The sequence below is a fragment of the Homalodisca vitripennis genome, unplaced genomic scaffold (assembly GCF_021130785.1).
Source record: "Homalodisca vitripennis isolate AUS2020 unplaced genomic scaffold, UT_GWSS_2.1 ScUCBcl_2360;HRSCAF=7038, whole genome shotgun sequence".
Taxonomy (NCBI): Eukaryota; Metazoa; Arthropoda; class Insecta; order Hemiptera; family Cicadellidae; genus Homalodisca; species Homalodisca vitripennis.
The window spans coordinates 13,172-29,592 of record NW_025778526.1 but is presented as its reverse complement, the minus strand read 5'-3'; the positions used below and the strand labels follow the sequence as shown (position 1 = coordinate 29,592).

The 16,421-nt window shown below is 32.4% G+C and overlaps 1 protein-coding gene across 1 annotated transcript in view; it reads left to right on the top strand.

Annotated features, from left to right (window-relative positions):
* The window catches only part of LOC124372039 (neuroligin-1-like), a 69,051-nt gene that overhangs the window by 40,961 nt on the left and 11,669 nt on the right, over nucleotides 1–16,421 (top strand). The window contains exons 3-4 of the mRNA XM_046830403.1: nucleotides 10,738–10,890; nucleotides 12,902–13,096. Of these exons, the coding sequence (XP_046686359.1) occupies nucleotides 10,738–10,890; nucleotides 12,902–13,096 (348 nt within the window). The remainder of the gene's footprint in view (nucleotides 1–10,737; nucleotides 10,891–12,901; nucleotides 13,097–16,421) is intronic.

Below are 16,421 nucleotides of genomic sequence, written 5' to 3'. Positions count from 1 at the left end.
TTTTTCTTTATTTATATGTTTTCTTCCACCATGGTACACAAATACTATATTCATACTATCAGTCCATAATATATACTACATTTACTACTTATACTATCCAGATTTTAACAAGAATCATCTAAAAAACAAGATAGAAAAATAACAAGCATAAATATATTAAGTTTTAAGAAATAAATAAAAATAATAAATATAAAATACTGTCCAAAAAACACTTCCTATCTCCATTAATAAGCATAAACAGTAAGATCAACAAATAATATTAACAAGCATAAATATATAAATAGATTTAACAAACAAATACATATCAAACAGCAATAGAGTATTATAAATTTCAAAAATATCAACAAGCATAAATATATAAATGGGTTTAACACCACCATAAGATGTGTGTGTGTGTGTGTGTGTGTGTGTGTGTGTGTGTGTGTGTGTGTGTGTGTGTGTGTGTGTGTGTGTGTGTGTGTGTGTGTGTGTGTGACGATGGATTTACCTATTGAGGAACGACGTTGTGCACTTTTCCAATACACATTGACTCTTATATGCTGAACCAAACGTATATGAAGGAACTCTTATTTATACTGTTATTTTTTAAACAAGAGTATAAATAAATAATATTATAATATGATATGAATAATAAGACAACGCAGCCACACTTTATTAAAGTTATAGAGAAATAAAAATTTAAAAATATTGTTATGACATATATACCAAGACAAAAACATTTTAGCAAAATTGCGAACCTTATGCGTGAATTGCCAAAACGTTGTGAGAAGACATCAGGGAGTACTAAAATGCAATTTAAATTCTTACGCATACAATTGCGGCGTAGCATAGCGTCATTATCTAGAATGTATGGTTTACAACGTCTGAAAATATTGTTAACACAACGAAACATATACGAGTATATATCGTCTGCACACTAATTGAAATTTATAATTTATTAATTGAAACTATTTATATGTATCACTCCTTTATTCCACCATTTATTTATATCAACCCCATTCAATTTCTAAAAGTTTACTTCTCAATTTTAACTCTTTACTTTTTGAGTTTTGAATCTTATTTGTTAATAATGTGTCCTCAGTTCTCATTGTAATCTAGTAATAATTCGATAGTGATTGGATATTTTTGTGGTTATACCCGTATTGCTGGTTTCACTTTAGTTCTGAAACACGTCTGTGGTCTATGCATACAAGCAAGGACCAGCGTCTACATTGTTATTTTCTCACTAGAAAGACTGCTCAGATATTCCTCCTATATGTGTGTTGTTTGCATTGGAAATTTTGTTTGCGAATTGGAGTTGGTGTAGCATTGGAATCCAGCTGCCATGTTATTTATTAATAAGCTTTTGTATGAAAAGGTATTTGAGCACATTGTAGTCTACTACTGCAACTGTAAATATTCAAAAGTTAATATGATTAATTTGTTATAATTTAAAAGATTCATATTTTATTTTTGCACTGTAATATTTCTGTAGCCCTGTGACACATCATTCTGTCTAAGCATCGTAATACTAGGGTAATTGCGTATATTGAACGTACCAGCTTCCGCTTCACAGCATGTAACATCAGCCAGAAATCTCATCTATGTAATAATAAATCTAAATTTTTTTATTACACCAGAGTGTACTAAATTAATATCTTTTGTTTACGATTAATTTATAAGTGTTCAATAAATAAAGATTTACAGGGTAATTACTGTTACGTTAAAGGCTGTTATAATTATTAATGATTTAAACAGATTTTCTGGTTATTTTCCCGAGAAAAAGTTTGGTATTTTTAGATGTTATAACTTTATCTGCCTTCACATAAAGTAGCTATGGTTGGAAGGGGTGAGTTCATCTGAATGTTGAGTTTAGCTCCAGTTCACCTTTCTATAAAAAAATCTGACGCTGCCACAATCTTGACTCCTGGAAACTAGAGTCAAGTTCGTCTAAATATATTCCTCACCGTGTTTATAGGTCGTGTCTAAACGTCGTGATACATTAGATTGTTCACCTGATGAGAGACAATGAGCTTTTACGCTAGTTTACATGAAATGTTTTAGTCTCAGTGTCTCTGATGTCAAAACGATGTAGTGGTTGGGCTTCATCGTCGACATTTATTTACCTGTTCAGACAAATATGACTCCAGATTCCAGGAATCAAATCTGTGACAGCGTCATATGTCAGACGCTGCACTAGAAGGAAGGTGAACTGGGCTGAACTTTACATACACAATAAATGTCTTGTCACATAAAATCTTCCCTTCTCATTACTCATCTACGGATTTTGATTGATAAAAAACCATGGTTTACTTTGGCCATACTACCAGAACATCTATTGTCATCTATAGTCTCAGAACTTGTATACAGGAGTGTCGATGGCCGAGAAGGCTAATGCATAATATTTTGAATCGGAGTTAGATATAGCGCAGGTTCAAGTCCATTACACTGTCTATCAATACCGTCAAAGTTGTACTGTACCGACACTTATACTTGTTCTGTTTGATAAGATCCTTGCACGGGCCAATGGTCCATGAGGACGGACATCGCGCACAAGGCTCAAAAGGGACTCCGTTTAAAAAATCCCTTTTTAAGTTGAACTCCCCAAGCATAATTGAAGAATGTCCACTCGGCGGGGAAGCAGTTTATTCCCTAGGCAAATACTTTCTTTAGGAAACGGACATATCTTCCAGGAAAAGTTTTTAATACTGGATATATATCTCCTTCATCCGATATAGTAGATGGACTCCATGAAATTCTAGATTAAACCACCTACGTTATCTGTTTATGTGTGCCAATTTCACATTAGCTGATCAATTATACTACTTTCACTTACATCAAGCTCCTTAACCTCTTGCTCTCTTCTAGCAGTTTCTTATTCTCTTCTAGCAGAAGGGTGATTTCATTTTTAAGGGATTGACATGCAATGATCAGATTGAGGCTGCACGTTCCAAATCATCCTCAAGCATCTATGCCTTGAGGTATTTAACAAAATACTGTTTGACTCAGGTTCTGATTATGGCGTATTTTGGCATAATTTACCCACATATTTCTTAAGAAATAATGCTTTGGGGAGCATGTACAAACACAGTCTTTATAAGAGCTTTCAGACTCTAGAAACAGCTGTTAGAACCATTGCAAAATTGAAACTTAGAGAGCTTTAAAAATCTGAACTGTTGACGCTGTCTAGTCTATATAATTAGTGAACAACTATGTTCTGTATATTTAAATGTCCCTTAACGAGGGGCGTAAACTACAATATTAGGAGACACAGAACGGTGGTTTATGAATACTTACCCTTACAGGCGGGAGTTTACTTTATTAACAGATGTCTAGGCTCAATCAAGAATGTCCCAACGCTCAAAGCGGTAAAACTCGTCTAAAACGCCGTTCAGTGTTACATGCATTTTATAATGTCGGCGAGTTTCTGGCATTAGACTTGAAGACCATCTAATAGGCTGACTGACTTCAAAGCATGGTCTGGTGGTATATAAACAAATAAATATATATTTCAGAGTGAATGTACATATTTGTATATTTGCAAGGAGAAAACTGTAGCGAGCTTGACAAAGTTAATAGTATCCCTGCCTGGCTTTTGCAACGCAATATATATTATAGATTGAAAAAGGGTTTCAGTATTAGAGAAAGGAAATTTCACAAGTTCTTAATAATAATTATATGGAATCAATTGTGGAATACTTCTACAGATGCCAGTGTTACCAAAGATGTAGTTTTTGAACCGCATCTTGTGGACCAGATTTTCAATCATCATCTGCGTCATGATAATTGCTCAATTTGATATCTAATTTTTTATTCCTGGAATCTTGATATTATCTCTTGTATGGAATTTTTTCCATACATGTCCATGTTTGGGATTTTACACTACAGTTCTCAAATTAAAACCCATTACTAAAGAAGGCACGGCCACCTTTGTGTGTAAAGCGTTTACTGTATCTTTCACATGGTTTTTTTTTAAATTTGGTATTGTATTTTAACAGTTAATTACAAAATAATAGATAGAATATTCAATATTTATTTCAAAATTAATACAAAAATTGTAAAATATAAAGAAAACGAGCCATCAAAATACTTCCAAATCAATGAATTTTAGGCATAAAATAATGATCCTTTAAAAGAACCATTTATATTGACAAAACTAGTTTAATCTCTTGTTATTATAATAGAGAGACAAAAGAACTGACATTAATTCATCATCATCTCAAAGTTGTAACATCTAACAATTGGCTGACACTTATAAACGAGTTTTATTACTATGCTCACGAAGGATATTCTAGGGAAATGTATGAGCATAAGTACTATTTTAGGTTATATACATTTATCAAAGGGCAGATTTTAAAATGTATCACTTATCTTTTGAGGGAACAAAAACAATAACTAACAATATCGCTTCAATGTTTTATACATAACCAAATTATTTAAAACAAAAAATTATGAGAAATTCATGTAATATTCATTGTTTATACAGTTTTAAATTCTGATATAATTTTAATAATATTAAAAATAATTTACTAATAATTAGTAGCTGATGATATTATAACGTGAAGATTACCTTACAGGAAGAATGGATAATATCATATTCTGTAAATGACGTAGCCGACTAATGGTACGGCTTTGGAGTGAGGTATGGTTACATAAGCTCTAAATACCTAAATTACTTTCTTGATGCCATTCTGTTACACGCTCGCTAATATACGCCTGCTGTGTCTAATTAATACGTTCGCTCCCAGGCGGCATATATATGCCTTGTGGTTTGTTTCAGTTGACCAACCAACATTATATGATAAAGACTTGACCACATTAACAGCCATACTAAATATTTCCCTCCAAAAATAATATAAATGTTGTAGATTAGTTTATATATAACTAAATTGATTAGACGTAAGCACATTTTCACTGGTGGCACATATATTTACTTTTTCATTACCATAGACTAGCTTACATATAAGTGTGCCTCTTGTAAATCTGCTATAATAATAAAAATTAAGTTAGAAAAAATGTTATGGTAATCAATACCTACTCATAAGTTTAAGTTTGAACTATATCTGGAACTTTTTTCACAATCGTTGACAGGTTAACTGTGATGAAAATTTAAACCACAGTGGTACCAACTTTAATAAAAAATTACAAGTTTAAATATGACTTAACCAGAAACTAAGTGACACACAGTCTGACACACATCTCTTCGGGCGATATACAAAATTTCATCAAATCTCAATCATACACTAGACAAAATAATTTCACAAATTAAAATCAGAATCACACTGGTCGATATCAGTGATACAAACCACCACATAAAATGTATCACTGGTCTGTAAAGTAAGAAATATGTGATCGACAAAACAACAAACAAACAAAAATGTGGCGACTGGACTAATTTACAGGGAAATAGTGTGTAGTGTGGGAGCGAACGCGTACATCTTGGCATATCAACTTACTCATTTATAATCTATTGCGCCCGTACTCATATTATGCGTGAATCAACAAATTTTAAATTATTAAGAATTAAATTATTATTTTATAATGTACTATACAATGCGTTAATATTAATATCTACGAGCTATTCTTAGTTTGATAACTATTTGTTTTTGCAAATTTCATACTTACGGATACATTTAGCGGGAATTTGGTTTGTAACTGAGGCAGGCCAATTTGTCTAAAATATATGACTAAACCGCAAATTGGTATCCAATCCCAACAAGTAAAAAAGGATTCTTTATGACAATTCTGTATTTAAATTTACTATGTTTCGTGGAATACTTTTATTAGTAAAGTCACACCTACATGTCCAACATGAAGTAAGTATTCACTCGTTATTATTTATAAGTAAGTCAAATCTGCTTTTTAAAATAACGTTTTTGTTGAGTATTTTAATTATTGATAGGAATAACATTTTGTGTAATTCATTCAAAATCATTTCCATATTTATACAACACAGTTTAATTAATTAAAGCTGAAGGCTCTTCCTCATTGAAATGTTCATTGGATATATGCTAACAATATTAAAACTAAACGAAGGTAGAGAAGAAAACTTTAATTATATTTCAAAATGTTATTTATTATTGTAATGTGTTGTTTGGGATTTTTTGTTAGTGAGTAATATATACCTCCAAGTATAACATGATTAATCGATTATAACAACAGAAGATGAAAGGCAATTAATTTCTGAATAAATTTTGCTCTGGGGTATGTTGCAACTACATTGTTATTATTTATGTCGCAATAACATGTTAAAAATTTATTATTATGTGTACGAGTACATTATATGATCTGAACAGGGTTATAATTCGGTTCTTTTTTATGGTTCTATTCTATTAAGTTTAAGAAATGAACCCCACGATTGCTTCTTGTTTAAAATTTGTGATAGTAAGAAGGCATGGAAAATATGATCTTATTTATCCCTCAAGGCTTTTCTAACGGCAAACTATATAACTATGCATAATTAATTACATTTTATTTTTGGTGGTTATATACTCAACACTGCATCCAGCGAAAACTTAACGATAAAATTTATATTTAAGTGAAAAATATAAACGTTAGTCTTTTTCGGAAATAATCAAGAAATGTTTAATAGGCCCGGAGGTCTAATTGGGAAAGGATTTCCCAGTCCCAGAGGGCAAAAGGGATGTGGAGTTATTTTCACGATCAATGCAGTCGTTAAACCGATAGAGTGGAAGTAAAAATACTTTAATGCTATAATTGTGTTTGTAATTTACCTAATTATTATAGGCAGAAATTATTAAAAGGTTGAGTAGGTTTAAGCGTACGTCTGATCTTATACTTTTCTTGCGTATTGTTTGTTATATCTGATAAAGTCCTGGAAATAGTTCTTGTGTCAAAGTGTGATTGGAAATGTCATATGCCTCGTGGAACAAAGTTGACATAATGTACAAGTTTAATACGAGAGAGAAACGATACAATTATTGATTATTCCATCTACCAGATGCGAAAATATTGTTGTTGTTGTTAATATCGCTCACCGTTAATTATGTCAGGTAATATTTATTAAATGTAATGATTTAATGAATTGATTACGGAATAAGCCACTTTAAATAACCACTTCGTCAGAACACAGAGATGGCGTTATCAAACATTTTCACTGCTTGTCAAAGTGACGTGTCCAGTATTAAGTTAATTGAACTACCTGAATATCACTGTTTTGATCACTAAATCTTTTTCTAAGATATTTATTTATTAAATTCTACAATTATCCAGGCGGATAAAAAGTATTGCTTTGAAAGAAAACACAACAGCGTTATCTGATGAGAAAATGTCCCTTTCATAAGTAAAGAATCTAAAAATTATCGGAATGTTTGAGAAAACAAAAAGCAAATTACAGAACTATTTAAAAAGTACAGGCTTAAATACACCAAAAATGGTACGTCGCGTGGTTTAAAAGTGATGAAATGTTGATCAGTGGCGTACAACACAACAGAAACAGAACAGTGACAGCGGCAGGCACATGACAGAATTGCTAATTGAACTGTCAAACACTAGAAAACTCATCCTACTCCAGGAATATAAACATGCTTGCTTGTGCTCTCTGGAAATCATCCCGTACACTGATATCAGTAAAGTGGTTATTCGACATTTTCGTTAAAAACAACAAGTTTCCCATTGGATATTTTAATGTATCTATTGTATTTTACAATAAAACGCTAATCCTATAAAATTCCTATTACCATTATAAAGTCTACCCATTTCGTCAGGTGTAAAATTTAATAGTATTTGTTTGTGTTCGATTAATCTTATGCTTTATGTTTAACGTGTGAATAAAAGGACAGATTTCAATGAGAAATGCTCTACACGACTTTTAAAGACCTTCATCATGTTGATCTCATTATATCTTCAGGATTAGCCTGATGAAGGGGATAGACTAAAATCCCCGAACTAAGTTCTATCATAGTCAAAAGCAATCTCTAAACAAAGAATTGACTTTCATTAGTTAGAATATTTATAATGAATAGTGCAAACCTATTTACTAGCCCATTTCATTCAAATAAAAAAATTGTAACTAGGGGAATTAAAAACAATGTTATATTAATAAAATTCAAATCCGGCCGAAAAGCGGGTGGGTGATCAGCTGGCAGCCAGTACTTTGGTGAAACCTAGGCAATCGGGAATTGGTCTTCCATGGCTTAGCACGGGCCTTAAATTAAACCTGGTAAAATTTTTAGATTGGCGAAAAAGGGATCTTGTTTTAAATTTATTTACATAAACGTTATGTTTGTCTGTATTGTCCTCCGCACGTGCATCTCCTGCTCTCTGTCAACCATCCATCGATACTTTTGCTATGCGAAGCAACATATTACTTCCTTTTTATACATGACTTACTCAAGTAACAAATATATGTGTGGTATTCTGTAATACATTTATGTCTAAAATTATGTACTGTATTACAAAATAACATCTCAGTTGTATAACATACTGTTGAAAACACTCTTTATGGTAATTGTTACGTATTGTGTCCTTTTTTTAACCACTGCATTTTTTGTTGATGAGATCTTACTTGATTTATGCATGTTGTGCATTTTAGTATTGTATTTGTAAAACAGTTGATCAGTTGAAAATAAATGAATAAACAACAAACACATCGTAACGATATTTACGATCATAAGCAGTTAAATTTTATACATTATACTACTACGCAATGTATTAGCATTTAATTAGAAGTGGCGTGTATTCATGATTATTAGAAAATAAATATTCTATATTTAGATACACTGATAGGGCTCGTATCATTTAAAAACTTTTAATTTCTTTACAGCTAGTTTTTTGTTGAAGATGCGCCAAACTATAAGGCCACATTTCTGTCAGACAGATAGAAAACTATAGACCTATAACTATTTTTACCCTTGAGTAAAGTGATTAATAGTTTGAAATTACTTGAATCAGAGTCTATAAAAGGAGTAACGTTATACTGTAAGAAGGAAACAAATACGCATTTTAGATGTGGAAAAGTGCTTAGCTTTTTATGTTTAGGGAATGTGTAAAACGGCACATAAATTAAGGAGCACATAATTTTGAAATGTTTATAAATGTATATATAGCTATTAAATGTATAAATATTTTAAACCAATGTGTAAACGTTAGTTTTGAAAAATGTTAAAGTAAATGGACTGGGAAAAACAAGCTATTATGATCTAAACCATATTTAGAAAGCACATTTCATACTAAAATTAAGTTCATAAAATTAATTCAGCGCACCTTAAGTTAGCATTTTAGTATGTAAAAATTGTATAAAACTTTAATCTTTTTACTATCGTGATAAATTACAGTTTTCGAAAAATTTGAGTATAGTGAGTTTTTTCGGGTAACCTGAGTATATTATAGTTGGTGTTAGGTATTGTTTTGGTGGTGATAAGTTATAGATAAAAGGGAAAAATATTACATAAAAAGGCTATGACATAGTAAAATGTTAAAAAAAGTTTTCACTTGGTTTTCAAACGCGACACTAAATCACTAAATAATCTTTAAAATATTTTTTTGGTATTAATCATGCCTTGATAAACGTTTGATAACCTCCAAATTCTTGCAAGTTTATACTTCTCAGTTGCACATAAACTAGGAGCAGCAAAAAATGATGTGCCACCTACATCTGGCTAACCCAATAGGTTTTCAAAGTAGTACATGACTAAACGAAAATTTCGAGATACAAGGGTTGAAGTATTTATCGCTGGGTCTACTTTACTACACTGGATGGCTGTGGGAGGAGGTGGGTATCGCTGAATGCTTAAGGTTGTTGCAAGCCTAAACATGAAGGAGAACTGCATCCTATCCGCTTTGACTTTAAGTCGCTGGAACAAAGGTAAACTCCCCTTCTTCCAAGGTGAAATGAGTGATATAGTGCCCTCCTTAAGTTGAGTGTAACACAGGATCTTGACAGAGGGCGGTCCCTACACCCAATACTACCCATATCGAACATCCTGTTATCCGAAAGCAAGCACAAAATTTCTTTTGGACTAAGTGGAAGTTACTTCATTTTCTTATACTAACATCACAAAGTGAAACCGCTTGTAAATAATACTAAGTTTAATTTTGACAAGGAAACAGCTTACAAAAAAATCACATATATTCGTCGCTCTCTCTTTCTCTTTAATAAATACATTTTATATTTTCAACATTAGATTTTAAATTATAAACATATTGCTGAAATATTTATAATTTAACTCTTTATAATCATAAAAACTTCTACTTGGAAAGACACTCGCTGCTTGCAGGACATGCCCAGGAAAGTCTGCCTATGTGAGATCATATATATTTTGGCAATTTAGTCAAATAAATTTCAGAACTATGATTAATTATTTTCATTGAACATAATACTCTATGAAAATAAATATTGATATGATATTACTCTGTCTGACAAGTGATACTCAGAAAGTTAGCGGTAGGGTGAGCGATGTGTGCCGGTCTTGTTGAAACACAAGTTGAATTCTCACATTAAGCTGGAAATCAGCAGCGGAGGCAAAAAAAACTTCATCTAATAGCTGAAATAGCAGGCTCCAGTAAGACTCCCATTCCCAGAAGAGAAAAAAAGTCAATGGTATTATTTACTGTTTAATTCACGCTTTTGCACTTTGATTTATGTGATTAACAGAAAATACTGTTGTAAAGAACATGATTTGGCAAAGAACTGTCTTACATTAAGTAGTTCCAAGCTGTAGAATAGAATATGTATAAACGTGATCGAAGAATACTACCTGATTAGAGTAAACGTTTATTGGTACACCTATTTTACAGGGAGTCGAGGGATGTACGCTCCTTATGCCGTTATTGTGTACGTGCACGGCGAGTCTTACGAGTGGAACTCTGGAAACGCTTACGATGGTCGCATCCTGACCGGCTATGGTCATGTTATCTTCATCACCGTCAACTTTCGCCTCGGTGTCCTAGGTAAGGCATTTCCGTTTGAAATATTTATAAACTACAACTGATTTATCCACAGACTTTTGTCTACGAGGAATTAATATTGTGTTACGTGTATAGTTGTAATGAGTGAGGTTATAGTAATATATTGTTAGATTATTGTTATGGGCTTTCAATTTGCTGTAGAAAAATCACAATTTTAACACCCTATAATACGATTATACTGAATATATCTGTAAAATATTATGGACCAGACACGCCCAATAAAAAGCTACAAGTTATAGTTAATATTTTTATTTATATAAAATGGCTAGTATTTCAGTTTTATACATAAAATTTAATGAAAATTGACAACATAGAAAATACATTTCAGTATGTATATATAATCCCAGAAATACACGCAGTTTGAGCTTCATCACATTGAAAACTGCCTTATTGCCCTATGCATTAAATCATGTTTAGTAATAAAGAATAGACAAATGCTAATTTATAGCGCACGACGAGATGTTACTTTCATCAACATCTTACTTGGACTCGTAATAGATAACCAGCCTTCATGATAAGCTATCTAACAGGTAGGTCACCGCCGTAGTTTATGAAATAACACAGCACTAAGCCTCCATTTACTGTCCGAGTCTCTATTGTTGTCATTTTCACATATTGCCTCAAACAGAGATAACAATCTTGTTAGTTAAAAATTATATTGTAACATCAATACAAGGCTAAGAGGCATGCAGAATGTTTGAAAGTTTAGACCTATCAATTCTCTCTTGTGCCTTACATTTTTTAGTTCTACAATAGGAACTGGAGTAATAATTCAACTTATAAGTATAATGTAGTGAACGACTTCATACAATGTTTAGCTCTTCCAAATTTTACAAGTGTTACATTTCATTATTACAATGCTAATATTGTCATATTTTTAAACACTACAAATGTTCATGTGTAAGTGAAAATATACTTGTGTAAACCTATTAACAATGGTTTGATTTGGAGTAATACTGTAACTTATTGTCATAGATCGTGTCCCTCCACATTGCGTCTAAGTGTCGTGAAATAACCTTGTTTGATAAATTAACGGACATCAATAAAAGGTTATTTTAATATCAAAACCTATATCGGTGGTCAGCGTCTATATGGTACGCTTGGAAATATTACTTTTAATCCCTTTAATGTCACTGTTGAGGTTTTAGCGTTTGTTAGGGACTCTAACATAAAATTCCTCAACATTTCATAACTAAACGTACATTTAAATGGTATTTTTAAACATATCAGTCTGATATGTTTTTATGCCACCATTTTAATTATGACATATACTTTCTATTGTACCATGGATTGTGTTCAATTGTAGAGTAATGTAAACAACATATAAAAACATGATGTGGTTTGAATATTCCCCTATTTTTTCCCTCGTTTCGTGACAAATTAAATTTAATTATGGTTGTCTATTGGCGGTACACGGTACATTACAGATCTATTAAGGCGTTTAGCTAGTTAAAAAGTAAGTAGCAGTACAATTGAAATTACAATTTACTATCGTATTCTTGTAGTATTTTTTTTAACTTTAGGTAATCGATACTGATATGACTTATGTCAGATCGCCTACCCCGACTCATATACTGCCACTCATAGATTGTAAAATAAAAGTTGTTACAGACAAAAAAGTTGCCAAATCACACTACAGCTGCCGCTTCCTATACATGTTGTACATAGAAGTACTTGCCTGATACTGAAGACGAACGACTTAACCTCAAGCAGCATGATATGGGAAATAAAACATAGTTTAGTCATCGCTATTTATGTAATAATGTAAAAAGAGGACTTGAAAAAATTATAAAAAAATAATAAACTCTTAAATTATAAAAACAACACGAAGAAAGCCTATGAAAAACCATTAAATTGCTCAATATGTAAAATCACGTAATATCCCCGTGGCTTTTCACTTATGGGTACAAAAACGGAATGTTTAAGTGATTGTTAACCCACCATAGCATTAATGTATTGTGTATGGTAATAAGTTAACTATTGTTTCTTGTAGGTTTTCTAAAAACACGCGGAGATCTGTCAGACAATCAACACTGTTGTTTTGCCATATCAGACATCGAGGCAGCCTTGCGATGGGTAAACTCCAACATCGCCGCCTTCGGAGGTGACCCGACCCGAGTGACTCTGGTGGGACATGATACCGGCGCTGCACTAGTCAATGCGTTAATGCTTCTCACCTCGGCCAGAGGTATGGTTAAGTGATAGTAAGTATGTAGTCACTTGGCATAGTGTGACGATCATATCTACGGCCGTATACTCATATTGAACAACTATACATCAGTCTGTGTTCTACTTTTTAACAGCATAAAACTTATAGTTGGAGCTGTGAGATACATTGTCATTAACCTTTGAATAACAAGGTCTTGAATACCCTATTACATAATACATATATACAGTTATAATGTTTCTTGTCTTTGCTTGGTCTATACAAACATAATATTAATAAAGTAAATATTAAATTCACTTACGGAGGAATACTACTGAAAGAACCGTAAGGACAGCCTCCTGTCGGGATCTATGAGGAGGGTTTGTGGGCATTAATCTTAGTCACGTTATCTAGGAAGAAGGGAGGGCAGCTCTATATTAGCCTCAATTCGGGCAAGGGTGGCACGCCCTTATACCCGGCTAGCTGCCTTAGTACAATAGGTGTCTCACCAACTCTAATGGTCATACCCTGCAGTTAATTAGACCTGTATATCTACACCTACTCCCCAATATCTCGACATTTTCGGTTAGTGTTTGCCGCTCCTAGACATACATTATCTTGCCCAGATTTCTCATCGGTTTTTGCTGTAAGAAGTCTGTGGTCTTAATGTTATCTGTAAATATCACGAATAGTTTGAGTGTTCAATATTCTTAAAGTCTAGGAAGGATGATAATGAGATTGAGAATTCAGATATAGATTTATTTTTGTTGCTTTATTATACCTGTACACCGAACGTCTTATACTCTCATCCGACTTTCTCTCTGTAATTATTTTACATAAGATGATAAATATTGAATAGTTTAATATTAAGGTTGTGGCATCCACATATTCAAGGAATTCATGTATGCTCACCGGATAGTTCATTCATAGCTTCATGTTTTTTGAGTTAGTGACAGTGATTAGGGGATTACGCACTCTAACAAATGTTAAGGACCATGAAATTATCTTAGATAGGTTTATTATTTGATTTTGGTGCAGGAAAATGAGCATTTTATTGCTGCAATAGCGTTACCTGGGTTCAACTTGACTGGTGGCGAATAGCCTAGTTTGCAAATTGATGGTTAGAGGTTAATTATTTTGAAGAGTTTTTCCAATAATAAATTGAACAAGTATTGAAATTAAGTGACATTAAGGGCACTATCTATCTATCTCTTTGGCGATTGCCATAATATCAGCTAGATTTTCTAGGATTCAGGAGTGGGCGATAGCAAAACGCGAAATTGCGTTCTAGTCAAAGGAAGGAATTTTAAACATTTATTCACGCATTTTCTCATATAGTTTTGTTAGAATTGTAGTACTTACATGGAGCGCAAGATTCCACTGTCCATTTTGAAGGACTTAAGAAACGATCGGTCATTAGTTAATTCAATCCACAAAACAAAAATTGATAAATATAATTGATATATACAATAGAGGGATAATTCAGTTTAAAAAACAAACTGAAATATTAGAGACTGTACAATGTTTAAATGGCTCTAGAACAATGTTGTGGTGTGTAAGAAAAAAACAGTGTTGTGCGGTACAGAGTAAAAAATAGCGGAAATTAACTTTTGGTCGCTTGCCAAGATTATCTACATTGGCCCTCTGTGAGTGAGAAGTGTAGTGGAGAGACGACTTAGCACTACAACTACTTATATTTTTTTGATAAGACAGGTATGATAAAACTTAAATTTGTTTGATTAAAAACTTTATTTATAGATTACTGCCTCTGAAACTAAATAAGACTTATAGCTTAATACTCTATGTAAACTAGTGTATTAATCACTACCCAGCGGATATTTCTGTATATTTCACATATAGCCAAATTAACTGAGTGACTTTCATATAGCCGAAACTGTTTTATTTTAAACTGTGTACGCATTTTCTTCTTACCACAGAAGCTTCGCAGTATATTCGCATACTTATACGAAACATTGTACACGTGTTTAATTACTTTCTACGTAACTGCTAAGAAACGGGTTTGAACATTTTACAGCATAACCGTGAATATACGCGGAAAACAGCGATATTGTCAATAAAACTTTGTATTACAACCAGGATTAATACAACGAGAAAATGATACTTAGACACTACTATTAGTAGAATTTCTTTACTGTTACAATAGAGTGGAAACACTGCTGATATTTGTAGCCAATTTCCTATTTTTAATTATTTTAAAGAATTTTATTGTTTTGTTTAGGTCCCTATTTCGCTTTTCTTCTCTCGACACAAACTATTCCTTTCTTGTTACAGGTACCCCAGGATTAACCCATAATAGTCCGAATCAGATATAGTCTATTTCAAGAGGTCTTATATTATTTAAGTTGCTTTACAAACTGTTACTTTTTTCAATATTTTTCTGAAGTTTTTTCTACATATACGAATCTCTTTTACTCGATCTTTTTGATTTTATTTTAGAATGTAACCGACAGATGAAAGTTTAACTTACAAATTCAAGAGATTTACTGTTTTTACTTCAATTAAATTACTGTTTAAGTAAATAGAATATTTAGTGGTATTACAACACCAAAAACAGATACATAAATAATATACGAAAACGTTAGCGTGATTATTTGTGAATTAAGTTTTTTTGTAGGTTACAGTTATAATCTTTCAAGGATCATGTCTCTATCACGATTCTTCACAATATAAATAACGTAAAATATCTTGCCACGAGTTAATAGAATGAATTTTTATTACTACTATATAAGCCGCATTAGTAATATCCCATATAAAAAGCTTTTAGAAAAGTCCTAGCCTTTTGGAGTCCTGCGATTTTTCAGGATATTGCGGTACCATATTAATATCGCCTATATGTTTTGGATAGCAAAACTGACTGCTGAGAGAGCTTCTCAACAGGGATAAATGTACATATTTACGGAATTAAATGATTTACAATGGTGTATAATTTTGTATATTAGTCTACTACATATATAACATCTTGCTAAGGGGAAACTTAGCACTGGCATTAATGGAGTAAACAAAATACACAATATGGTTGAGAAATGGAAACTGGTAAGCGGTTGGTTGGGAAACTGTGCGCCAAAATTGTAAATTGCTTCAATCAGGCTAATTTTCAAGATTGTATGTAGAAGTCGTTGCTTAAGTAAAATCCACTACAATAACCGGTAAATGTGTTTCGTTTTATACAGTACTTTAAAATAAAAGTTCAATTTCTGTAACTGTATCAAGTGGAGGTAATGTGGTCCCGGGCGAGATAGTGACTTGAAATGGTGTGTTGTGGTTGTGCATAAGAATAACATTGCTGTAATGGAAGGTTTAGTTGTTTCTATGGTCTGAAATGTGCTTAGTTTATAATTGTAACTGT